The 27,140-nt window shown below is 41.4% G+C and overlaps 1 protein-coding gene across 1 annotated transcript in view; it reads left to right on the top strand.

The window, feature by feature from the left end:
- VEGFD (vascular endothelial growth factor D) overlaps nucleotides 1-24,545 on the top strand; it is a 38,595-nt gene extending 14,050 nt beyond the window's left edge. Inside the window, exons 2-7 of the mRNA XM_004269659.3 lie at nucleotides 7,805-8,015; nucleotides 12,398-12,588; nucleotides 15,971-16,119; nucleotides 17,279-17,379; nucleotides 23,158-23,353; nucleotides 23,934-24,545. Coding sequence (XP_004269707.1) covers nucleotides 7,805-8,015; nucleotides 12,398-12,588; nucleotides 15,971-16,119; nucleotides 17,279-17,379; nucleotides 23,158-23,353; nucleotides 23,934-24,060 — 975 coding nt within the window. The 3' untranslated portion in view covers nucleotides 24,061-24,545. The remainder of the gene's footprint in view (nucleotides 1-7,804; nucleotides 8,016-12,397; nucleotides 12,589-15,970; nucleotides 16,120-17,278; nucleotides 17,380-23,157; nucleotides 23,354-23,933) is intronic.
- Nucleotides 24,546-27,140: the final 2,595 nt, after the last annotated feature.

Below are 27,140 nucleotides of genomic sequence, written 5' to 3'. Positions count from 1 at the left end.
AAGCATCGCTCTATACAAAAGATTAAAGAGACCGCACAAACCTGGCCCTGATCACTCCTTTTCAAATGCGTGTATGTATTAATTTATTACTCATAAATTCCTTCTTCAGATATGCATTAAGTACTTATTATGTAAAAAGGTGAGCCTGACCCTCTAGGAGGATCTACCCTCAAGGAGATCACAGTATAGTAAGGGAACTGCAATGTGCTCATTAAAAATATAGTCTAAGTTAGGGACTTCATAGAAAGCTTCATGGAAGAAGTGGCATTTCATTTGGACCTGGAAGGAGGATACTCAGAGGAAGATCCTTGAAAAGTAAGTGATGCAGTTTGAATAAGTGAATAATCTCAGGGTTAAATTTTCTATAGCATTTGATGAATCTATTTATTCTTACATTTAATAAATATTTAGCTCTTACTATTTTTTTAATTTAAGTATAGTTGATTTATAATGTGTTAGTTTCAGGTGTACAGCAAAGTGATCCAGTTATATATATACATATATGTGTATATATATTCTTTCTTTAAATTATTTACTTATTTATTTTAAAATATTTATTTACTTATTTATTCGTTTGGCTGCACCGGGTGTTGGTTGCAGCACACAGGCTCTTCATTGCGGCGTGCGGAATCTCAGCTGTGGTGTGCGAACTCTTGGTTGTGGCCTGTGGCATCTAGTTCCCTGACCAGGGATCAAACCCGGGCCCCCTGCATTGGGAGCGTGGAGCCTTAGCTACCGGACCACCGGGGAAGTCCCTATGTATATATATATTCTTTTAAAAATTCTTTTCCTTTATAGGTTATTACAAAATATTGAGTAGAGTTCCCTGTGCTATACGGTAGGTCCTTGTTGGTTATCTATTTTATATATAGTAGTGTGTATATGTTGTTAATCCCAACCTCCTAATTCATAGCTCTTACTACTGCTATCTGAATAAAACATATCATTACTACTCCAGTGGTCCTGAAGGACCCAGTGGGGAAGACAAGCATTTAGTAAGTAATGACACAAATAATTCATTAGCGTCAGTGGTGATAAGCGCTGGGGAGAAGGGTGGGGAGCTTGGAATCCATGTGACTGACAGATCAGACCTAGGCAAGGGTGGGAGTAGTGGGGGAGGCTTCCCTATGCAGGTAACACCTGGCTGAGAAAGGTTTAGCTAGACAGAGTAGAGGGCATTCCCAGCAGAGGGAACAGCATGGACTAAGGCCAAAGCAAGAAGAAATGAACAGGGCTTCCCTGGTGGCGCAGTGGCCACCAGGGAATCCGCCTGCCAATGCAGGGGACACGGGTTCGGGCCCTGGTCCGGGAAGATCCCACATGCCATGGAGCAGCTAAGCCCACACGCCACAACTACTGAGCCTGCGTTCTAGAGCCCGCGAGCCACAACTACTGAAGCCCATGTGCCACAACTACTGAGCCCGCGTGCCTAGAGCCTGTGCTCCACAACAAGAGAAGCCACCACGATGGGAAGCCGTAACGAAGAGTAGCCCCCACCCGCCGCAACTAGAGGAAGCCTGCGCACAGCAACGAAGCCCCAACTCAGCCAAAAATAAATAAATAAATTTTTTTTTAAAAAAAGAAATGAACAAAAGAGCAAACCAATGAAATGGGTGTCCAATGACATCCCATTGTTCAACTCTCTGATATTTTTCATTGCCTCCGAAATAAGTAGCCTGGCCTTTAAGCTTCCAATCCTTCCTCTTTTTTGTTTTAAACAACTACATTGTCATACAAGTTACATACTGTAAAATTTGCCCATTCACCTGTTGGAAGTAAAATTCAGTGGTGTTTAGTAAACCTACTGAGCGGTGCAGCCATCTTCCGTATAAGATCCCTTGTGCCCTTTCACAATTAACCTTCATTCCCACTCCGAGCCCCGGGCAGCCAATAATCGATTTTCTGTCTCTTATGTAATCCTTAGGAGTGGAATCGGTTGACTGTTTGGTGAGTTTATGTTTAACTTTTTAAAGAACTGCTGAACTCTTTGCCAAAGTGACAGCACCATTTCACAGTCCCATCAACACTTGGTGTTGTCTTCTTGACTGTGGCCATCCTAGTGGATGTCGAGTGGTACCTCACTGCACCAACCTCTCTTCCAAGTCTTATTTGTCAGCCCTCCCACTCTCAAACCTGCTCTGTGCCGCCACCAAAGCCAACCTCCTGCTGTTTTCTTCAGTGAGGCTCCTTGATAGCCCCAAATTATGCCTTTGTTCACTCTTTGAATATGTTCCTTGACTAGATATTTTTTGGAGGAAGAGGGCATTCAAATTAAGAGCTCAAATTATTAGGAGTACAGAAGGCCTTTGATTTCCCCACGGCGTGGATACTTGCAAATTCCTCCTCCAAACCCAGCCACCATACCTTTCCAAATATCTTAGTCACACTTGGTGTAGATGACTGTCTGGGCCTGAGCTATGGAGATGCTCACGCTTCCTCGGGGAGAACACCATGTGAACTTAGAAATTAACAAAAGAGAAAGTGGGTACCCTTCATTCTGTACCTCAGGAAGCAGTATGCATTGAAATAATGGCAAAATCTTGTTACAAAGACCTTCAACCTCACAATTTGGAAACTGGCTTGTGGCAGTCAAGACGTCAGAGAATGATTTGTTATTTAGGAGGGAAATTACTAACAGTCTTGGATTCATTACCACAGACACATAAAAAGATGTTGCTGTAACAAAAAGCAGAGATCTGGTAACCATGCCTCACTTCCTTTTGCTGAGTGCTTTCTAATTATCTTAGTTTTGATTAGCACTTCCATTAGAATATAGGAAGAAATTAGGAGCAACTTACTTGGCAAACGTTTGGTAGTTAAAACCGTTGAAATCCATGGTTTAAATATGTACTGGGGCCTATACTTACGCTTTCTAATTTTAATGTTCGTCTTGCTCAAGTAGATAAAGTTAATTATACAGAAATCAACTAGTGCGGAAAGCCTCTTGGAAACAAACAGTTATTCTTGACCCTTTGTAAACATACGCCCACCCCGGGATGAATTGGTTGTCAGGTCTCTGCTTATTCCGAATTTTCAATACCTCCACTTGTAAGAGCAAAATAAACTGCAATTTCTCAGTTATTTCAAATTAGGTTTTAAATTCTGAGGCTTAAAGTATGCTTAAATAACTTGTACTTGAGTAAACACTTCATTTTTTATGATGAGGTAAGTCGTATGAGCCATTCAATGGCTTAAATTCAATCCAGAGGTTTTTTTCCCTCTGAGCTCTCATGGTTGGATAGTGTAAGAATATTTCTCAGATTGAATTGAAACCTGTAAGAGCTATGAAGCCTCATCATTCCGTATTTATGGATTTGCCTCAATAAAAATCCTCTCAGTAGAGTACAATTTTTAAAACATATAAAAAGCCATTTGATTGTTTTCATTATTTTGATGGGGAAGCAGTGTTGTAACAAAATTTTATTTCGCAGAGTGGATTGAATATGAAGTAGTCGTGGCGTCCAATTAGAAGAGGGAATGAATAATCATGAAAAGAGAAACTATTGAAAAACGAGCCTTGTTGGCACATCATTGAATTTGAGTCACTGGAGAGATCGGCAGTTATTCAATTTCATCCCCGGATTTCTTAGATGAAGCAGCTGTGGCACGCTCCTGAGATTCAGTGCCTGTTCCCCAAACCCTATCTATGCTCTTCAAGCTTCCTCCAGCCCTTGCTCCCAGAAAATTGCCTTGATTCCAGCTTCTCAAAGAAGTGAGAAATCATAGGTCCCAAGCAGTCCTGCGATCTACAGACCCGCATCATCTCTATGAGCCTCCTCTTCCAGACCCTCTCATTCATTCATCTTCTGTCCACCTGTCTCTGGAACTTATGTCACACCAACCCCTCTAGGTCCCTGCTTTCTCATGCATATGTTCCGTTTCTTTCTCTCTGTTGGTTCTTTCCTTCAGGTCATAAACATGTTCAAGATTTTCCCACCTTTATTAAAACATGCACACATGTACACACACACATTCACATTCACATCTGGACTTCCAAGCAAGATGACCGTCTACATTCATGTTTTGAGATGGTTTATAGTCCGTAGCAATGATCGATAAAATGTAAAATTTATCACAGGATGGTAAACATCTGCAAATGGCAAACGTTTGCAGAAATGGTACCAAAAACATGAAGCTGAAGAAATCAACATGTCGTATACCTTAAACTTATACCACGCTGTCAACTGTATCTCAAGAAAAATAAATTTAAAAAAAACCATGAAGCTGAAGCTACAGAACTGATGGACTGTTCTGGAAGGTGGAGGCCACCACAAGTTCAGTTCCAGTGGGTAATGGGCTCCATGAGTGCAGTCCAGCAGATCCATGAAAGAGGAACAGTTACTGCTCTTGGCTGCCTGGAGCCGTGTCGTCTATGAAACTGCTTAACATGAGCCAGAGGACGAGGCAGGGCTTGAACTGAGCTGATCCCTGAGTCATAAGCACTCAGTAAGATTCTGGACCCAGGGCCCTGAGTGTCAGGGGATGCAACCACAGACCTTTTTTTGTGTGTGTGTGGTACGCAGGCCTCTCACTGCCGCGGCCTCTCCCACTGCGGAGCACAGGCTCCGGACATGCAGGCTCAGCGGCCATGGCTCACGGGCCCAGCCACTCTGCGGCATGTGGGATCCTCCTGGACCGGGGCACGAACCCGCGTCCCAAACCCGTGTCCCCTGCATCGGCAGGCGGACTCTCAACCACTGCGCCACCAGGGAAGCCCCACAGACCTTTAAATGAAGAAAGAAAAAACGAATCCCCCGATGAAGATGAAACTACTAAACAAAATTCCAAAGCACATAGAGGTAATGATTACTGAGAAAGACAGCCAATAAAATGAATAATCGGGAAAGAACTCATATATATGAAGTTAAAATATAAAACAATTTGAATACGTAAGTCTATTTACAACCCTCAAAGAGATAAAGGACTAATATTCATAAAACAAAAATGACAAATTAGGAAAAACGTACAGAAATGAAACAAAAAGCAGACGGGAAGGAGAATAAAGTAGAAATATTTGACATTAGAAATGTGGTCATTGAAATTAAAAACTTAAACTCTAGACTCACACAATTGGAGAATTGGTGATTGGGAAGAGAAACCAATTAAATTACCTGTCACGTTAAAAACATAAAGAGGAAAAATTAGATAAATAAGAAAGCACATGTAAGGTCATTAAAAGGCTCCAATACATGTCTGATAAATGTTTCAAAGAAGAGAATAGAGACAATATAATACATGGAATAATGAAAAATACAACAACGGAGAACATTAAGGAATTGTTCCAAAAAAGGACAGGTGGCCTCAGATTGAAACTGCTATGAAAGTCTATTGCAACTTCTCAACTCTCCCATTCTAGAATAAAAGCAGCTGTAGACAGTATGTAAGTAAATGGACATGGCTGTGTTCCAGTAAAACTTTATTTATAAAGACAGGCAGGCAGCAGACTAAATTATGCCAGGGGGCTGTAGTTTGACAACCGTTGATCTAGAAAATTAACCATTGTTTATATTTTCATGTATATTTCTCCAGATATTACATATATATTTAATTTGATATATATGATTAACCATAGTTAATTATATCTATGTATATATAATGTACATTACACACATAATTTTTAAAGACATATAACTGTATCATACATGACTGGGACCACACTTGCTCTTTTGAACACCCACTTTTGGACAACTCTCGGTATCCATCATCATAGCTTAAAAAAAAAATCCCCAACAGAGGAATGGATAAAGAAGATGTACATGTATACAATGGAATATTACTCAGCCATAAAAAGGAACGAAATTGTGCCATTTGCAGAGACATGGACCTGGAGACTGTCATATAGAGTGAAGTAAGTCAGAAAGAGAAAAACAAGTATTGTATATTAACAATATATGTGGAATCTAGAAAAATGATATAGATGAACTTATTTGCAAAGCAGTAATAGAGACATAGATGTAGAGAACAAGCGTATGGATACCAAGGAGAGAAAGAGGGGGTTGGGATGAATTGGGAGATTGGGATTGACATACATACACTACCATGTATAAAATAGATGACTCATGAGAACCTGCTGTATAGCACAGGGAACTCTACTCAGTGCTCTGTGGTGACCTAAATAGGAAGGAAATCCAAAAAAGAGGGGATATATGTATACGTATACCTGATTCACTTTGCTGTACAGCAGAAACTAGCACAACATTGTAAAGCAACTATACTCCAATACAAATTTTAAAGGAAGAAAAAAAAAAACCCACTCCCAAAACACTGCTAAATGATAGAGATTTTAACTAAAGTTTTTGAGGGGCAGTGGAGGAGGATGTACATCACACCACCCCGTGTCCAGATGGAAGTCCCATTTGCGCATCTCCGTTTTCCCCCTCTGCCCCTCCCCCTGTCAGCTGACATTCACCTCTCGCTCCACCTTCCTGTCTCAGCACCGTCCTGCAGCTACACTGTTTCTTCCCTCTCTCCCTTCCCTCACCCCAGCTCTAAAAACAAAAAGTCCTCAGCATGCGTATGCAAACCACACAGCAGAACATAAACTCAGTAACCACAGGCTCAGCAGGAGAAAATCCACGTCCCTAACCATAGACAGACTACATTATTGTCTCTCCAGCACATTCCAGGGAGGACTCAATTCCTTCTGTCCCAGTATACATCTGCATCATTGGTTTTGACGATCACATAGTATTCATTGTATGCATATATATTATGTAACCAAGTCCCTAATTTTGAACAATTCGACTGCATACTGAAAATCTTTTATCATCCAAGTCTTTTTTTTCCTCATAAATCCATGGGTTGTATCAGTCAGTACAGTTCATGCAACTGTGTGGGAAGGAAGTTTTCAACATAGCTCTAGAAGTGTATTTTTTCAGAAAAAAAATCATGTGTTTGGAATAGTAAACAGGTTTAAAAAGGGAAAAAAAGTTCAGAGGGTTAGAAGTCAGCAAATTCAGATTATCAGGTTCTTAAAATCTTTCCTTCTTGTGTGACTGTAGGCAGGGTCCCCGAGACTTTGTGGGTCAGTGTCCCAAATAACAGATGAAAACAATTGTCATTGGCTCCTGCACAAAGTAGTGTGATTTAAAAATCTATATTAGTTTCCTGTGGCTGCCATACTGAACTACCACAGACTTGATGGTGAAGACAACAGAAATTTATTCTCTCGCGGTTCTGGAATCCAGTTGCAAAATCAAGGTGTCAGCAGGGCCATCCTCCCTCCATCGGCTCTTGGAAAGAATCATTCCTTGAGTCTTCCAGCTTCTGGTGGCTTCAGGCGACCCCTGGCTTGTGGCTGCGTTACTTTAGTCTCTGCCTCTGGCTTCACAAATCCTTCTCCTCTGTGTCAGTGTCTTCCCTCGCCTGTCTTTTATAAGGATGCTTATCTTTGTATTTAAGGTCCACCCAGATAATCCAGGATGACCTCATCTCAGGATCCTTTTAACTTCATTACATCTACAAAGATCCTTTTCCGAAAAAAAAGTCATCTTTGCAGGTTCTGGGGGTTAGGACGTGGACATGTCATTTAAATGTCCACCATTCAACCCACTACGATACTGTCTTTAAGTGTTCTGAGAACCCAGGGGGAATAAGTCATTCCATCAATCATAAATGAACAGAATGTGAATCAAAACTACTAGATGTCATTTTTCCTAGGTACTGGTGTCCATTTGAATAATCTAGTTTCTTCTTAGCTCTACTTACATTTGTAAGTGTTAGCAATGAATATTATCAAGACAAACTAGAACTTGAGTAAGTTGCCTGTAAGCCAGTCTTTTTGTTTGTTTTGTTTCGCTTTAAGCGGGCATCCCGGTCAATGTTAGAACAATCTGAGCAGCAGATTAGGGCGGCTTCGGGTTTGGAGGAACTACTGCAGATCACCCACTTCGAGGACTGGAAGCTGTGGAGATGCCGACTGAAGCTCAAAAGTCTCACCAGCGCGGACTCTCGCTCAGCATCCCATCGGTCCACCAGGTTTGCGGCCACTTTCTATGACATTGAGACGCTAAAAGGTAGGTGTGTGCGTGCGGAGGCCAATTCTTCCTCTTTATCAGATAGTAACAAATGCGCCAACTTCTTGTAAAAGTTTGAGTAGGGCGGGCACGTGTCTGGGAGAAAAAAACAAGGGGGTCTTTGGTTTCATAGCTTCAGTGTTAGCGGAGAGTCCTGGTTTCCTGGGTTTACTCCACAGAGAAATATACCCAATATGATTTTGAGATCAAAAATTCAACACCACATAACACTTCCCAATATGGAAATATATTTAACTCAGAGATATGAGGGCAAAAGGAACCCAGAAAGCCTGTTCTTAATAGAAAAAAAAAATAATTGAGTTTACTTAAAAAATAAAACAACCTGGGTATTCATTAATAAGGAGCATTCTACGGCCATACATACATGGATAAAAACCAATAGATTAGGTATAGCTTTTTTATGGCTTCAAAATTCTGTGATTTTTTTTAAAGTAAAAATGAAAAGCAGAATTTAAAAGCTGAGTTGGAATAATGCATATTGGTATTACTAGGAGAATAACGGAGGGGGAAATTCTCTAGACAAAAGAATCCAGACGCTGGAGTAGAAAATAACATGATTTGAAATAAAGAGAATGACTCTTCCGTAGTAAGGTTTGGAGGATGTTTACAAACAAACTATTGTCTGTATGTACTGTCCTATGATGAATGACATGCTTGCCAAATACAGTTGTGCGGCCTCCAATTAGGCATTTAACTTTTTTGATGATGTGTCAAAACAGCACAAGAAACCACCGTGGCATTGATGATTTAGCCTTTTAGATTTGATGAACATATGATTACCTGGTATCGGATTGTAGCTATTGCATAATTTAAATTGACTGCTCAGCCAAAATTATTCTTTTCTTTCTCTGTAGAGTTACCTTTATTTTCTTCCGTTTGTAAAAGGACGATATTGTTGGCTGCGGGGAAGGCTGTGCCTAGGTGGGATCGATACCTTAGCAGCACCAGAGTCCGGGAGTGAAGAGGATGCTTGGTGTGCGTCTGTATGACTGTGTCTAAATGAGTTGAGATGGTTGGAACCATGGCCTAGAACCCAATTTAGCCAGAGGTCTGAAGCTCTAGTTGTTTCTGTGTGGTGAATGAGCAAGGACTTCATGAAAGTAAAGGGATCAGACCTCATCTGGAGATTCAGGGCCTTAACCAGATTACGTGTTTGAAGGCCTGAGGCAAGCCTGGAGATGCTCTGTGAAGATGGAGATAGAGAAGCATTACCATAAAACCAAGAGGAGGTGATTTTAAAAAGTCATTCATGTCGAAATTGACATTTTCTAAGAAGGAAACCATAAAAAGTTTTTAAAAATATTTTTAAAAAACATAAATAATATGGAATTTGCCAACTCTGAAATGTCTCTTGTTACGTGGGGGGGGGGGCGGAATCATCTAAAGTTACTTAGTAAGTTAGAAGCAGCAAATAATTAAATCGGTGTGGTATCCCAATTATAATTTGCTCTAACTCTCCCTCATGGATTTCAGGGTAATTCCCTGAGGAAGAACAGTCCTGCTGGGTAGTAGTAATGACAGTAGAGATATGAAGCCTTTGCTCGGTGTCATTGGTCATAGTTCCACACAATGTTCTGACTTTGAAAACTTAGTTTTATAAAAAAGAAAATAGAAAGCAACATTTAAATAGCATTTTAAGCAAGGAATGTTTTTATAACTTGAGTACTTGTTTTTTCGAGGATTTATGATTAATAATAGTGAATTAAATAGTACCTAACTGGGTAATTTATCTCCCATGTTTACAACCTTCAGACTCTGTATATAAATATTCATAATCAGGCATTTTAAGCGGTTTCTTGGACTAGTAGATTTTATGATGAAAAAACAGAGTTTAGGTAAATTGTATAGTATATGCAGTGCTTTTCAGCCAGCCAAACGTATTTTGTGTTTTCAGTGATTGAAGAAAGCATCATATGAGGAAATCTGAGATTAATGGGCGGAAAAGGAAGAAGGCTGTGGAAAAGATGTTTTAAGAGAATAATTTAGAGACTAGCATCAGATCTGCAACAATAATGTTTTATCTGTATCCTCCAGATAGAAGTTCTCTCTATCCCTTCTGGTAGAAACACGTTCACATATATGGGAATTCAGAATCTGGGCAGAGACCATTTACAAATTTTTGAAGATGGAGTAAAAATGGAGAAGAGTTTATCTATCACTGTGTAACACATTACCCCAAAACTTAGCTGCTTCAGACAACATTTTTTATCGCACAGTTTCGGTGGGTCAGAATTGCAGACATAGCCTCAACTGGTATCTCTCCTTCAGGGTCTCTCCGGAGGCTGCAGTCCAGGTGTCATCTTGGGTCACGGGCAGCATCCCAAGGTTCAGTTGGGGCCGAATGTACCTCCAAGTTCACTCAGAGGTGGTTGGCAGGATTCAGTTCCAGACAGGCTGTTGGACTGAGGGTCCCAGCTCCACACTGGCGGTTAGGTAGAGGCCACCCTCAGTTCCCTGCCATGTGGGCCTTTCCAACATGATGGCTTGCTTCATCCAAGCCTGCAAGCTGAGAAGGCAAAAGAGTGCCAGCGAGAGTTGGTGATTGCCAGCAAGACGGAAATCAGTCTTTGTTAACCTAATCGTGGCAGTGCCACCCCATCGCTCTTGCTGTGTTCTCTTCATAACATTCGGGTCACTAGGTCCAGCCCACAAGCAGAGGAGGGGATTATACAAGGTGTGAACACCAGGAGGTGGGCGTGATGGAGGGTCAGATGAGAAGCTGCCAACCACTAAGGGTTTTCACCACTCCCCTCCACCCCAGTGTATAATCAACTCTACAATTCCATGGCAAACTAAAAGAAAGTCTTTAAATATTGTCTTTATCATAATATTGAATCATTTCCCAAAAACGTCCATAGAAAGGCTATGCAGCATTAAGTATCATAGCATCAAAATCTAATTTAAAAAAATAAACTTTGAGAGAAAGGCGAGTATGTTTTACAAGAATGTATGTAATCTTTTTTGATTCCCCGAGGATTGTTTCTTTTTCCTGTTTCCCACAAATTAGCTAGAATGGCCAGAATATTGCTCCTTTCATCAAAATGAAGCAGCTTGGGCTTCCCTGGTGGCGCAGTGGTTAGGAGTCCGCCTGCCAATGCAGGGGACACGGGTTTGAGCCCTGGTCCGGGAGGATCCCACATGCCGCGGAGCAGCTAAGCCTGTGCGCCACAACTACTGAGCCTGCGCTCTAGAGCCCGTGAGCCACAACTACCGAGCCTGCGTGCCACAACTACTGAAGCCCGTGTGCCTAGAGCCCGAGCTCCGCAACAAGAGAGGCCAACATGGTGAGAGGCCCATGCACCACAACGAAGAGCAGTCCCCGCTCAACACAACTAGAGAAAGCCCACACGCAGCAATGAAGACCCAACACAGCCAGAAATAAATAAATAAATAAATTTATTAAAAAAAAAAATGAACCAGCTTATTTCATCATTTGATAGAAACATTAGTATCGGGCATTTGCAAATAAGAACACTCTGACTTGAGGAAAGATTAGCTCCACTTAAGTTTTTTTTTTTTTTTTTTTTTTGCAGTACGCGGGCCTCTCACTGTTGTGGCCTCTCCCGTTGCAGAGCAAGGCTCCGGATGCGCAGGCTCGGCGGCCGTGGCTCACGGGCCCAGCCGCTCTGCGGCATGTGGGATCTTCCCGGACCGGGGCACGAACCCGTGTCCCCTGCATCGGCAGGCGGACTCTCAACCACTGTGCCACCAGGGAAGCCCCCACTTAACTTTTCATTCATGTGTTTGCCATATATAGTTAGTTAAGCAACCAATAGAAAGGTATTTCTTTTTTTTTAATTTTATTTTTTATTTTTTTGGCTGCACTGCACGGCTTGTGGGATCTTAAGTTCCCCGACCAGGGATTGAACCCGCACCCTCGGCAGTGAAAGCATGGAGCCCTAACCACTGGACCGCCAGGGAATTCCCAAAACGTATTTCTTCATGGTGCTAAAACCTGCCCACACCTGGCTTCAAGGAGAAGAAATGCCATCCAGCTGTGTCCTGTAAATTGCTTAATAAATAATGCTTACATGTCATTGCTTTATGTGCCTCTATTTACTTCCTTATTAGCAGGCTTCTCCAGATGTACCCAGTGTAGTCATATCCAGAACATGGTGTTCATCACCAACGGAAGGTAGAATTAGAGTCTACGAAGGGATCGTATAAATGGGAAGGAACGCAGATTTTGGTTGTAAATTTTCTGCAGACAATCCTTGGTTAAAGGACTGACCCCAAATACCTGTCTGGTGAAATCACCAAGCGCTGCACGTGTGAGAATGACGGTGTTGAGTGTAACCCTGGCACACGTGGGCATGTCAGGGCCCTTTGTTCCACTGGCCCAACGAGCTGCCTCTCCGCAGTTATAGATGAGGAATGGCAAAGGACGCAGTGCAGCCCTCGAGAGACGTGCGTGGAGGTGGCCGGCGAGCTGGGGAGAAGCACTGACACGTTCTTCAAGCCCCCCTGCGTGAACGTGTTCCGGTGTGGCGGCTGCTGCAATGAAGAGAGCCTCGTCTGTGTCAACAGCAGCACCTCGTACGTTTCCAAACAGGTATGAGGACATCAGCCCTCCCCGGAGCCCTGACGCTGATAGTGTCGACAGCTACAGCTCAGCTGATTGCCAAGCGCTGTCTCAATGCTTTATGTATGTAATCTCATTGAACCCTGAGATAAGCTAAATGGGTAGCTTATCATCTTCCTTTATAGATGAGGAAATGGAGGCTCAAAGAGATAGCTTGTGGCAGAGCTGGGATTCAAATCCAGGTGACTCCAAAGCCTGGACCCTTGTCAGTTGCTGTCTCTCTGATGCTATAATGTCAAGGATCAGAAAATCATATAGAAGTTACTAGAACAGACGTTTAAAGGAACGAAGATAGCCACACTGACTTGTGTATTCATTAGGTTCCGTGTTGTTCAAATGGAGTGATTGAGAAGAGTTCAGTGAAGAGTGGGGGAAGGAGAAAGGGCTGGTGAAGTACCCAGAGCTGGCAGAAAGGGAGAGCTGTTCCCACCCTTAGACTGAAGAGGCAAGAGGATGGAGCGGTTATGGGAACCGAGAGAGGAAATGGAGAAGCGGGCTGCAGGACTGGCTGGAGGAGGGGCAGCCCCTGCCAGCCCTTAGCCCGGCAAGCGGGTGGGGGGCAAGAGGGCCTATGGATGCATTCCATGGAGGTCAGCATCCTGGGATACAGCCCAGTGGGGAAGGAAGGAAAGAGGATGGCGTCTCCGGAGGCGCAAATGGAAAATACCTAGCACAAAAGACCTTTGAAAATAATCCTCCAGTCCCCATGAAAGAAATAATTCTTCCCTCTCCATCTTATAAAATTCCTTTTGCTCAGTAGATAAGTTTTTGATTCTGTCGCTACCATATTGTTGGGAAATGTAATAAACGTGGCATAGAAGAGCAGTAATAACAAACTTAGCAAAACATTAAAAAGCTGTAAGTCAAACTACATTCCTTTTGGTTCTGTGTCGCAAATTCCTCACGCATACTGGTATATTCATTTAATTGTCACATTTGCCTCTACAGTCTAGCCTCATGATCGTGAAAAGAGGTAGCACAATAAAATTAGCCATGCACTGAATATACCCATGTTAGGTAATTATCTTAACTGGATGGAAAGAATGGAATCCTGATTTGTTTGATACTAGGTTAACTTATCCTTAATTTTCCCCCCTACTTAACATATCCCTTAAACTGAAGAGTTTCTTTTTCTAAATTCTTTTAGAGAATCTTGGAACTTGTAAAAATTCTGACCTCTGCTGTTTGACAGTCAGGGGAAAAAATGACATAAGTATGGCTAAGCATCAACTGTGAGTGGAAACAAAGCTTGCATAACGTTAACGTAAGAGACTTTAGTTCATGACCGTGTTATACCCTAGAGTATAGCTGGAAAATTTCGCAAGAAGATGAAGTTCATGCAAAATAAACACTCCTAAAAACACCCGCTTACTTAGACTCATGGACGTGCCATTACATATAAAAAGGTCAGGCTAAACACAACTTTAATGGATTGCTTCCACTTAACAATGGATAATTGAGTATTTTGACTGCTGTCCTCAACAAATGAGTAGTTTTAAAGAATGTGCTTAAGTGTAAATGTACAGCAGTTTTTCTTTCCAAATATGCATATTTGAACATTGTAATAGTGGTTTTTCTTTTAAAGAAAAACTACCTCTCATCCCAAAGTTATGGACTGTTCAGTGAAATACATCTTAGAAACTAAGTGAATAAAATGAAGACTCTATGTAGTAAGGACTACATGGAATGCTGATTGAATGGACAGAGCATTCAAATCAAGTTGAAATGCATCCATACATCAGAGAGCCTCTCTAGAAACAAAGTAACTGATATTCTCAGCAAGTAAATTTTACTTATGGAGATCCCATCTTGCTTCCTCTGGTCACAGCAATTTCATTGCAAAAAGTAATAAGGCATATTCTTAAGAATATCCCCTCTAGCTCTAGAGTAGACTGCCTGGGTTCAAATCCCCACTCTTCCGATCAATAGTTATATGGCCTTAGGCAAGTTATATAACCTCTCTGTACATCTGTTTCTTCCCCTGTAGAGTTGGAGGGGGGTAATTTAAAAAACCCTCCCTATTATGTTGTTACAAAGGTAAATGAATTAATATAAAAGTGTTTACAACAGGGGCTAGCATATAGAAACATGGAATGATATTCATGTTACCTCTCATTGTTTGGGCATGATGGTCTTGTATCAGTCAGTTATTACTATATAATGCTGCATAATAAACACCCTAAAACTTACTGGCTTCAAACAACGATGGCTTTTTCTCATTCATATATCTGAGATTCCTTTAGTTTAGAGTGGGCTCAGTTGGGCTTGGTGGCAAGCTGCAGGTTGAGTCCAGGTCTGGTCCCTGTGTCTCGTATCCCTTAGACCAGCAAGCCTGCCAGCTCATGCTCTTCACATGGCTAGAGCAAATGCATGCACGCACAGTTCAAGTCTGTGCTTGTGTCATGTCTGCTAATGTCCTGTCAACCAAAGCAAGTCACATGGCCAAGTCCAAAGTCAAGGAACAGAAAACTATATTCCTCCAATGGAGATGGCATGGGAAGAGATAAGTAAATAGATTTGAACAGTAATCTGTTCACCATGGTTGCAAAGAAACTTCATAGCTATAATTTCATTTAATCCTTACAATTCACACTCAGACTTAAAGCAGGAGCCGGGAACATTTTACAAGGTTACCATTTTACAAGCGTTCTAGGGACACCAAAAATTTAAGAGATTTGACAAAACTTAAATACTTGGTAAAGTTGGTTAAGGCCCTGGTCTTCTGACACCCAGCCCAGAATTCTTTCCTTCATGCCAGCCCTTAGCCTTATTAGTTCTGTTTTTTTTTTTAATTTTATTGAAGTATAGCTGATTTACAATGTTGTGTTAATTTCGGTTGTACAGCAAAGTGACTCAGTTATACACATATATATTCTTCTTCAGATTCTTTTCCATTATGGTTTATTACAGGTCATTGAATATAGTTCCCTGTGCTATACAGTAAGACCTTGTTTATCCATCCTATATATAATAGTTTGCATATTAGCTCTATTCTTTTTTTTTTAACATCTTTATTGGAGTATAATTGCTTTGCAGTGGTGTGTTAGTTTCTGCTTTATAACAAAGTGAATCAGTTATACATATACATATGTTCCCATATCTCTTCCCTCTTGCGTCTCCCTCCCTCCCATCCTCCCTATCCCACCCCTCTAGGTGGTCACAAAGCACCGAGCTGATCTCCCTGTGCTATGCGGCTGCTTCCCACTAGCTATCTGTTTTACGTTTGGTAGTGTATTCTTAATGGACGACTTTGCTAAAGTCATTACCGTAAGGGACAAAGGCAAAAATGCAGACTGTAGAAATTATTCTTATTTTTTTAAATATGTATTATAGTTCTCTTTCTCTGCTCTAGCTCTTTGAGATATCAGTACCTTTGACATCAGTACCTGAATTAGTGCCTGTTAAAGTTGCCAACCATACAGGTTGTAAGTGCTTGCCAACAGCTCCCCGCCATCCGTACTCGATTATTAGAAGATCCGTCCAGATCCCCGAAGAAGATCGGTAAGCATTTCTTACACTTCTTTATGCTTGTTCTTGCCTTGGCTAAAGCTGTGTGTGGAGCATAGTTCATTAATTACAGAGTCATCGCTCTCTCTTCAAGCTCTTTGTCTTTTAGGTTCTAACCCAGATCTACGGGTAGTAACTGTTTGGCAAGTATATTTTTTATGAGGTGTTACATGTATATTGCAGTAGGATCAGAAAGTTCAGTGGTTTTGAACTCAGCATGTCAAGCTGTGGGCACGTTTGTTCTTAATATGCCTAGTTTGATGCAGCTGTAAAACTCTACTCCAGACTCAGATTTGGCATCTGTTCCCTCATTCCAGAACAAGCATTAGATAAAACCCATTTCAGGCTGTTTACATCTTTAAGTCCTGAAGTTAGGAGGGGGAAAGTAGGCTCCTGGAGTCACTGGGGAGCGGCACAACTGTGTGCATCTGATTCTGGTAGTTTTTTAAGCCTTCCTCTTAAGTTGACCAAATGGGAAATATTATTTTAAATGAAAAATGACTTAAATTTAATTTGACTAGACATTTTGTGAGTATTTTGTGATTCTTTATGAGACAAATTACGACACCCTCAAGTGTTCTGAAATCAAAGGTAAGAATCATTGATTTGGGGGAAAAGAATTTACTACAGAGAAACAAAGGGCAAATCACAACTCTTGAATAAAAATACAAAGTAATTAAGTTGGATACTTAGATCTTGCACAAGTAAAGGAGTAAACGCACTGTGTGAGTGCCAAGTAGGAAAGAAAGCTCGTAATAAAGGAACATTTATCCTCAAGATTTTCCTGCTGTCCTGGCCAATGTTCTTATCTCCGTGTTACAGACATAATGCTCAGGAGCTATGTTAGAACACTATTCACTTGGGGTAAATAAGCTCTGTTGACAGCTAATTTACATAGTTTTTAACACCAATCCTCTTAAAAAGATTATACCTTTCCAAAATTACAGTTTGGTTTCCAGACGTTTCCACAGAGAATATTTGTAATTACAGAATTACTATCTAATAACATGCTGTTCATCAATATGAATTAAGCTCCTTAAAAATCTTCACTGTTCTCCACTCAGAAATGTATTCAACGTTTCTTAGAAAATGTTCCAAAGGTATGACTGCTCTCGAAAGCTTTAAAATCTGATTTATTGTTTTCTCCTCCTAGCTGTTCCCATTCCAAGAAACTCTGTCCTATTGACATGCTCTGGGACAGCAACAAATGTAAATGTGTTTTACAGGAGGAGAATCCACTCGCCGGAATGGAAGGTAATCATAGCAGTGGTGAAATGATAATAGTAATAATAATAATAACAACAATAGCAGCTAGTATTTATTGACCAAGCGATCTTGTAAGCCTTTTACATGTATCAACTCATTTAATCCTCCCAATAATCCTAATGTATGATTAGTATCCCTTTTTTTTTACAATTACAAAATGGACACACTAAAATGTCTAGTAACTTTTTAGACACACAGCTAAGAGTGATAGAAGCAGTGAGATTCCAGAGACCTCTGTGCTATAATTATATAGTAAGTCTACCAATGCATCATTCTGCTTTTTAATCTTAAAGACCCAAATGATTAGAGCATCCCAAAATACTGAATTTGAAAGGGGATGATAAACTTTAATGAAAGCCACTTCAGAATGAAACACGAGTCAACCACATTTTACTAAGTTATTTATATAAAAGTCCTACAGGAATGTAAGGTCATTTTGGACATGTTGGTTTCTTTCAACTGTGTCATGTGAAAACATGCCAATAATTTGAAAAAAATGGGGAATAAGAGAGGAATTCTTCTGAAACGAGGGCAAAGTAAAGCAAAACACAGCTGTTGGGCTCAGGGGAGTTGGGAACCAGATGAGCTAGGCTCTCGTCACTGCACATAACTCACAATGCTCTGACTTTTGATTATGAACATCTGGCTGCAAGTGAATCCACTTTTTATTGACTTCTGAGAGAACTTGACGTGATTCCACTGTAAAGATAGTAAGGAATCATGCAATTTGAACCTTGCTTGTTTCCAACTATGATCTACAAGCAAGATTAGTAAGGATTAAGCTCTAAGGAATCTGTCCTAGAAACTGTAAATAACAAGCTACTCCCTGTGCTTCAGTCTCTCAGCTTCCAAGTGTTTTCATGAAAGCTCAACCCAGGGTTTGAGGGAATCTTAAAGTTCATGTGGTTTAAATGCCCATGCAGATCTCTTTTAAAAATTGAAGTATAGTTGACTTACAATGTTTCAGGTATAGAGCAAAGTGATTCAGTTTTATATATATATTCTTTTTCAGATTATTTTCCATTATAAGTTATTGAATATAGTTCCCTGTGCTATACAGTAAGTCCTTGTTGTTTATCTATTTTATATATAGTAGTGTGTTTATGTTAATCTGAAACTCCTAATTTATCCTCTCACCCCTTTCCTTTTGGTAACCATAAGTTTGTTTTCTATGTCTGTGAGTCTGTTTCTGTTTTGTAAATAAGTTCATTTGTATCATTTTTTTAGATTCCACATATAAGTGATATCATATGATATTTGTCTTTCTCTGACTTACTTCACTGAGTATGGTAATCTCTGGGTCCATCCATGTTGCTGCAAATGGCATTCTTTCATTCTCTTTTATGACTGAGTAGTATTCCATTGTATACATGTGCCACATCTTCTTTATCCATTCCTCTGTTGATGGACATTTAGGTTGCTTCCATGTCTTGGCTATTGTAAGTAGTGCTAACATTGGGGTGCATGTACCTTTGCAAATTAGAGTTTTTGTCTTTTCTGGATATATGCCCAGGAGTGGGATTGCTGGGTCATACGGTAACTCTGTAAATGCCCATGCCAATCTTGAATGTCATGTACATCCTTCCCACCAAGTCTTCAGCCATCCTCTGCTAGAAGATGCATCAGTCATGGGGAAACTTGACAAACCCACTGAGGCATCTCAGTTACACTGGGCACACTCTTGTTGCTAATAAGCTATATTGAACCTGAATCTGTCTCTCTCTCTGTCTAGAAGAGTGCTGTCCAGTGGAATTACAGTGAGAGTCACATATGCAACTTACATTTTATAGTACTCACATTAAAAAGGTTAAAAGAAACAGATGAAATTAATTTTAATGTTTTACTTAATCTCATATATAAAAAATACTCTCATTTCAGCATGCAGGCAATATAAAATTTATCAAGGATATACCCTTCATTCTTTGTGCTGAGTCTTTGAAATCCAGTGTGTATTTTACACTTAGAGCACGTCTCAATTCCCACTTGCCATTTCATGCTCATTCTGGCCCGTAGCCAGCATGTTGGACAGCCCAGCTCTAGAGCATCAACTTGTTAGTTCAGCTTTACCCTATAGAACCATGTAAAACCAATCTAATTCTTTCTCCATGTGACCCATTTTTAAATGTGTTAGACAGTTATTGTGTGGAATCCAAAAAAACGGCACAAATGAACTTATTTACAAAACAGAAATAGAGTCACAGATGTAGAAAACGAACTTACGGTTACCAAGGGGGAAGCGGGGGGAGGGATAAATTGGGAGATTGGGATTGGCATATACACAGTATTATACATAAAATAGATAACTGATAAGGACCTACTGTACAGCACAGGGAACTCTACTCAATACTCTGTAATGACCTATATGGAAAAAGAATCTAAAAAAGAGTAGATATAGGTATATGTATAACTGATTCACTTTGCTGTACACCTGAAACTAACACAACATTGTAAATCAACTATTCTCCAATAAAAATTTTTTTAAAAAGGAAGTTATCGTGGAAAGCTGTATACATAGAACTTAAAGGCTGTTCTAATCAAGCTTTTCCTGGTACACAGCTCCTGGGAGAGAGATTTGTACTTTGGAGGTTTACATGCAGGACTGCTTTCAAAGGTGAAGGGTCGGGGGCAGGACTGGGCAGAGGGAGAAGGTGAACCGTGTTGCAGTTGCTGAGAGGCATTAGCCAAGCCTGTGGGGAGCTGAAACTGGGACAGCCCGTGGGGGGACGCCTCAAATTGAGGCAAAGGGGCTGGGTCCTATGGACTCGTCACTGGATGTGGGCTGCCTCAGAGAGGAGATATAACCTTGGGTGAGGCAGCTTCTTTCTGCTGAAGGTAATTCCTGGGGAGGGACTTAGCCGGCGCCCATGTGTGTTGAGGGCGGGAAGAGTAGTGGAGAAAGAGAGGAGTGCTCTGAGCCAGGGAAAAATGAGCGCTCAGAGCTGGAAGTGAAAGACCGCAGCGCGTCAGGCTGCTGGAAGACGGTCAGCATGGTGGGGACGTTACAGGAGGGGGCTGGGTAGATGTGAGAGAGGAAGCTGGAGAGGTTCACAGGGGACCCTTGTAAAGCGTGTCCCAGAGCTTGGACGTGATGCTAAACGCAAAAGGAAACCACTCAACTGGTTTAAGTGGACAGTGACAGCACCAGTTAGAATTTTAACAAAATCAACCGAGTGACAGTGTACAAGAGGATGGGTTGGCTTGGGGCAGGCAAGGAGGAAGGGGACCTTTTAGGAAGTTGTGGCAATGATGGAAGTGAGAGGCACGGGGTAGCCTGGATCACTTCTGATCACTTCTCATTTTCATCTCTTGCAACTCAGTTAATATGGGCCAAGTTCATGGTCACTTCTCCAGTGGCTTCATCAAACTGATGACATATATTGAGCTTACTGTTCACTAAATACTTTTTCTTCCCACACACGTGGCTATTAAGCCAGCTGCCTTTTCTATAATAACTTCTCTTCCCTGGATGAGCATATGTGAGTTAGTGAATCCAAGTCCAATTTAACTTCATCTTGTTAGATTCAGGCCATTGCTCTAAACTGTTTTAAAAAACAAACAAGAAAAGTAACAATACCAAAAAAAGAAAAAAAATTAGGGAGTCCTGATTCTGGATTTTAAATTCTTCAAGATACCCACAAATTCAAGAATTTACTTGGAAAAATTCCATCAGTTTATTGATTTAAAATGATAAATGGAACAAGGCTGAGGACCTAACACGTTGGTATCCCATCATCAACTTCCCTAGGATTGAAATTGATACACAATACATGGGGTATCACCCTTAGCTAGTTACCGCTTCACTCAGCTCTCCTACGTCCATTCTCTGTCACTTTCAACTTATCTATAAGGATCGAGGTCAGCCACTGCCAGCTACCTTGCTGAAGTTCAGCAAATACCCGGTAGACTGTGTTTCCCTAAACCACGGCTCTAAGAATGGAGTTGGGACAGCCTGAAGTGTTCTAAGTGAATCTCTACTGCCACCTAGTGATCCATGCAAATCTTTTAGGCGCTTCTGTCTAGTCTCGTCTTGCCCCAAAGTGACATCTGGCATCTGCATATGGCTTACAAAGCTTACCCTCTTCCTCTTCACACAATTCAGAATGGAGGATCCTCAGATCTAGCCTTTCAATACGCATTCCACAGGAGCCCTCAAAGATCATCAGTCACAGAGCAGTTAAGACTGTGAGATTGGATGACATGAGACTGCCATTTTGATATATCATTAAGGGCCAGATATTGGCAAGACCATATGCCTTAACCCAATGTCTTGGAATGCTAGATGGGATTCTTCAGAATCTCCATATATCGGCCTGCTTCAGGACCCTTTTATTACAACAAATAAACTCAGCAAATGTTTTTCAAGTGCCTATTTTATGCCAGAACGATGAGACCTGATCCCTATAACCTTTAGGAGTTTTTCATTAATAGAGGAAACAGAGAAATAAACAGACAAATGTAAGCAGTACCAGAAAGGACAGAATGGAAATATGCACAGGGTAGGGCACTTAACTAAATTTGAAGTTGGGAAAGGTATCGGGGGAAAGGATGACTAGCAAAGGGAACGACAAGGCGAAAAGCATGGGGTTGAGAGACCCTGACATATCACGAGAACTGAAAGTACTATAATTTGGTATGGAGGAACATAGGATACGTGAGAGAGAGACAGAAGATGAGTCTGGGAGGTTAATAGGGTCCAGCTCATGGAGGGTCTCTTATGTCTTGGTGGGGAAATTGACTCTTATTGGGGAAGAGAGAACCTTTTAAGGTAGTTAAAGCAGTAGAGCAGGGACTTCCCTGGTGGCGCAGTGCTTAAGAATCCGCCTGCCAATGCAGGGGACACGGGTTTGATTCCTGGTCCGGGAAGATCCTACATGACGCGGAGCAACTAAGCCCGTGCGCCACAACTACTGAGCCTGCGCTTTAGAGCCCACGAGCCACAACTACTGAGCCCTCATGCCTAGAGCCCGTGCTCCGCAGCAAGAGAAGCCACCACAATGAGAAGCCCGCCCACCACAACGAAGAGTAGCCCCCGCTCACAGCAACTAGAGAAAGCCCGCGTGCAGCAACGAAAGACCCAACACAGCCAAAAATAAATAAATTAAAAAAAATAAAGCAGTAGAGTGACATGATTAGATTTGCATTTGATATTGTGGAGAATGGATTGAAAGGATAAAACTTGTGTTGAAGTGAATGAGTGCCATCTGCACAAAAAGTACAAGGTACTGACTTAATTGAGGCAGTGGCAGTGATGATACAAAAGAATAAATTCAGGGAGGCAGAACTGGGTGGACATGGTAATTAGATTCAACATGGCGGGTGAGTCAAGAGTGATGGTACCATTCACTAAGTGAGGCACACTGGGAGAGAAGCAGGTTTGGGGAAGAAACTCAACACTTAACTTTCCTCCGAGCCTTTCAAGAATGCTAAGGTGACATTGTCAAGTTCTTCCAAAGTTTCTGTCTCCTCTGTTTTTTGCAATGAATTTCAACTCGATGATCAGAATTGGACATGGGGTAGTAGTTATCCAGTTGTTTTGTATATTTTCTAGAAGAAATACCGGTCAGCTAAGTGTGTCAAAAACCTCTCAGATCCTCCTCTCTCAGCTGATCATGTTTTCCGACAGATGTCTGTGGAATCAAAGTTCATTGTCACTGCTGTATCCTTTATATTAGTATTATGATCTGCGGTGGGGAAATACATCACTGTTTCTACCCATAGCCTGGAAGGTGTGAGGTGTATTTTTTGACCAACACTTTTTCCGTTTAGATCACGCTCATCTCCAGGAGCTGGCTCTCTGCGGTCCACACATGAAGTTTGATGAAGATCGTTGTGAGTGTGTCTGTAAAACGCCATGTCCCAGAGATCTCATCCAGCACCCAGAAAACTGCAGTTGCATTGAGTGCAGAGAAACTCTGGAGAGCTGCTGCCAGAAGCACAAGATATTTCACCCAGATACCTGCAGGTGAATGACTTTTGCACTTTTGCCTAAATTTGGCCCATTGACATTTAATGTAAATACCATTTAGATTTGGTGGGATTCCTTATTAAGCCAATTTTACTGTTCAGTGCCAAGCCCCCTTTTTGATAGTAAAACAGAGGTTTGGCAACTACGGAATAAGTATATAGAGTGATGATTGACTGTGAAATCCAGAAAATCCTGCCTACTGTTGTTGGCTTATGGATCTTAAGCAAAAACTAAAGTTGATGAAATTTCAACAATTATTATTTCAGATCAGCTGACTCTTTAGCTCAATCTCTCTCTCAATATATATCCACATATGTTTGCTTTTTTTCTTTGAGGAAGGGGATGTCATTGGATTTATATAGCAAGAACTTCACTGATGAATAGAACGCTTAGAAGTTAGCAATTGTGCTTTAATAGATTTTGAAACCATGTGGGGTAACCATCAGGATTTTATATTGACATTTCAAATATGTATCTGGAAAATTTACTTTGAAAACGTAATCAAATCAGATCAGAGTTTTTCCTTGGAATTTAGTCCTTGATTCTGAATTCTCATGTTTATTTTCTTTTGTAACAGCTGTGAGGACAGATGCCCCTTTCACATGAGAACCTGTGCAAATGGAAAACCAGCATGTCCAAAGCATTGCCGCTTTCCAAAGGAGAGAAGGGCCGCCCATGGGCTCCACGATCGAGAAAATCCTTGATTCAGCCTTGATCCCCACCCAGTTCCCCATCCCTGTCGTTTTAAACAGCATGCTGCTTTGCCAAGTTGCTGTCACTGTTCCAGGTGTTAGAAAAGAAATCCGCGTTACATAGTACTATGGTGAATCCAGATGGACCTTCCATTAAACACCAGCTGAGGATCCCCTGGCTCTCTGACAGATGTCTTCTAACTGAAGGTGCTCTGCACACCAAGGAATGGAGAGTGAAAAAGGTTTGATCATCGTGGAATGACAGGTACCATGTGATTAATTACTCAGAGCAGATGAGGCAGTTCGCATAGTCTTCGAGTCCTTTGCTAATTGCAACTCTCTTGTGAATTATTCTGATTCTTTCTTATGCCGATTTTGATTTATATGATCAGCACTGATTATCTGATTACTGTCCAGCTTGTAGTTTTGAGTTTACCAAACTACTGTCTGTTGTTTCATATTTAAGTGTATTTAAAGAAAATAAACACATCATTCAAGCCAGAGAATTTCGTGTGTTATTGAATATGCTACCGCTCTAAATTTTATGCTAAATAAAAAAATATTTTACAGAGAGAAAGGAATTCAGAAGTGCGAGGTGTGGGAGAGACATGAACACAAGAAAACTAGACTCCACTTTTGGGAAACCGAAAGAATAGGTCTCAGAAGGTTTAAGGTTCTAAACGAGGTTAAATAAATGTGACCCCCAAATCAGCTGGACATCAGTCTTTCCTTTGAGATTCAGTTGACCTTCACTTGACCCCCAGTTGAACTTGACTTGATGGAGGAGAGCCCACTGGTGCCCCTGACATCTTTGCGGCTGTATATTTCTTCCGGCCACCTCCAGCTCCACGTTTCTGCGCTTATTCAACTATCAGTCTCATTCACATCTCAGTTCTCAGGGCCTCATGATTCATCTCTCTTTTCCACAGCTACCCAGGAAGGGAGCACAAGCCTTTTTCCTTTGCTTTTTTGCTCAAATACTCCCACAAATAACTTGTTGATGGTGTAGATTTACTGAAAAGTTTGGTAAAACAGGGAATTTAGCAGCTCTAGCGGAACTAAGTTACTTAGCAAATAACTTAAAAATTGATGCTCTCCCAAGCATCTTGCATAGATAGGTAGGTAGGTAGGTAGATAGATGATAGATACACACATAATCTATTACATTTATTGCACACTTTTGTAAATAGTTATGTTCACGTTATCTCCCCACTACTCTGTGACCTCTTTGCGATTGGAACTGTGTCCTGATCAAACTTGTGTAACCCAAGTTTCTCAGGCCAGACCATCTGGAGCAGTACAATAATAAGGAGATAAAGAATGATAAACATAGCAAAAAACTGTATTGTTTCTCCTAGAGCCGAGTGGTAGAATGGTTGGATCCTGTCCCAAATCCCTGCCCTTCCTCTCTCAGGGTTCCTAAGCAGTTCCCAGGTTCTCCCGTCCTTTGCTGAAGTTCTCTCGGAGGCTGTGGCTCTGGGCCCTCTGCTTCCTTCCTTCCTTCCTTGCCTTAGCTCTCAGCCCCTACCCTGGGGACACAGCTGATCTTGACCTTGCCTGGGACCAGTCCCCACAGTGCAGCCATTACCATGGCCTCATCAGTTACTGGTGTTGACCCAGTCACTCCTGTCCTGTCACTGTCCCTTTTGTCCTCACTTTATGACCTTTATGTCAATGGGCCTTCTTTCTTCTAGTTGTACTGTTTGATTCTCAGGCTTCTGAAAGGGCTCACAGGTAACTTAGTTTCTTAAATGTATTAGCATTCAGCTTCTCGCTCTGTCCCTTCATTCAGTTTCTACCACTCTCTCCTCCTCAATAGTATTTGGTTAAATTCCCTTGAGAGCTGGGGCAGCAGACGGTCCAAGGGACACTGCTCAATTAGAGTCACTTTGCTCATCTTGATTGGTTAAAAAGAGAGGTCGAATCCCAGACAAGGAGAAAAGACTTGAGTTGAAGGACAGGCTCTGCCACTTAATTGCATTATGAGGCCAAGCCTCCTCATGGTGCCTTCGCTTCCTCTCCTGCTAAAGGCATGAATGATAATCTCATCTCCCTGTATCTCAGAGTTGTTAATTTCACTCCATAAATGAAAACAATTTGAAAAATACAATGTACTTTACATATTAAAGGGATTATCCGCCAAAAGAGAAGCATGACTGTGAGCAAAATTCTTGGCTTATACTGGATTCCTGGATCTGCCCTAAAACCAACTCAAACCACATTTTGGTTAGTGGCTCTGGCTTCCCAATTGCCATTTAGATGGAGATGTTATAGGGAACTCTGGACAAAACTATACGAGATCCGGCTTTCCACTTCCAAAACCTGGCCCCCTGTTTTCTCCCCAACCATCTCCAAGCACCAGGAGACTTGGACTTGGATTCCCTGAGGCTAGGTCTCGGCTGGGATGGAGCGGGTCCTTAGGGTGGAGGTGGCGGAACTGGCCTATTGCCTTGTTAGAGTTCACTGGTCATCGTACAGGAATATTTGTCATACTAATAGCTTTGGAACGTGAGCTGCAATTTTTCAACCCACAAAATTGTGTTGCAAAATAAAAATATGTGAGAAAGCCCCGAGAGCTTAAAGCAAACACGATAAATGCCAGCGATGCATGATGTCCCTGATTATCTAAGCCACAAGGCCAGAAAATGCATTAATAGGACAGCACAGATCATAAATCTGTGACTACAGCAGCGTGGTGGGAGACCCTTTGGAGGTGGAAACAGATTGGATGGTATAATGGTCAGAGTTGGATGAGATTAAAATACTGCCTGAGATACTTGATAAAGGAGATGACACAAATAATCCATTTTAAGACTTTTAAGGAAAGGAAGAGTTGGGTGAAAATTGTGAGCTTAATGGATTTGGTCATTTGCTCAACAAGAGCTGGACTTCGTCTCATTTACTCATAATCCTCAGAGTGGGAACAATGTCTTGGCATGTAGTGGGTGCCTAATAAATAATTATTTAGTGAAGTATTGATTCTGTGACCAGTGAATGGGAACTCATCTGCCACTGGAATGCCCAAGATGAACTCTTATTCTCCAGGGCTTCTCTCCAGGTGGCTTTTCATCATTCAGTATCTTGCCTGAGTT

This window comes from Orcinus orca, chromosome X, assembly GCF_937001465.1.
Source record: "Orcinus orca chromosome X, mOrcOrc1.1, whole genome shotgun sequence".
NCBI lineage: Eukaryota > Metazoa > Chordata > Mammalia > Artiodactyla > Delphinidae > Orcinus > Orcinus orca.
Note: the sequence above shows the minus strand (reverse complement) of the source record. Positions and strands in the feature narration are given on the sequence as shown.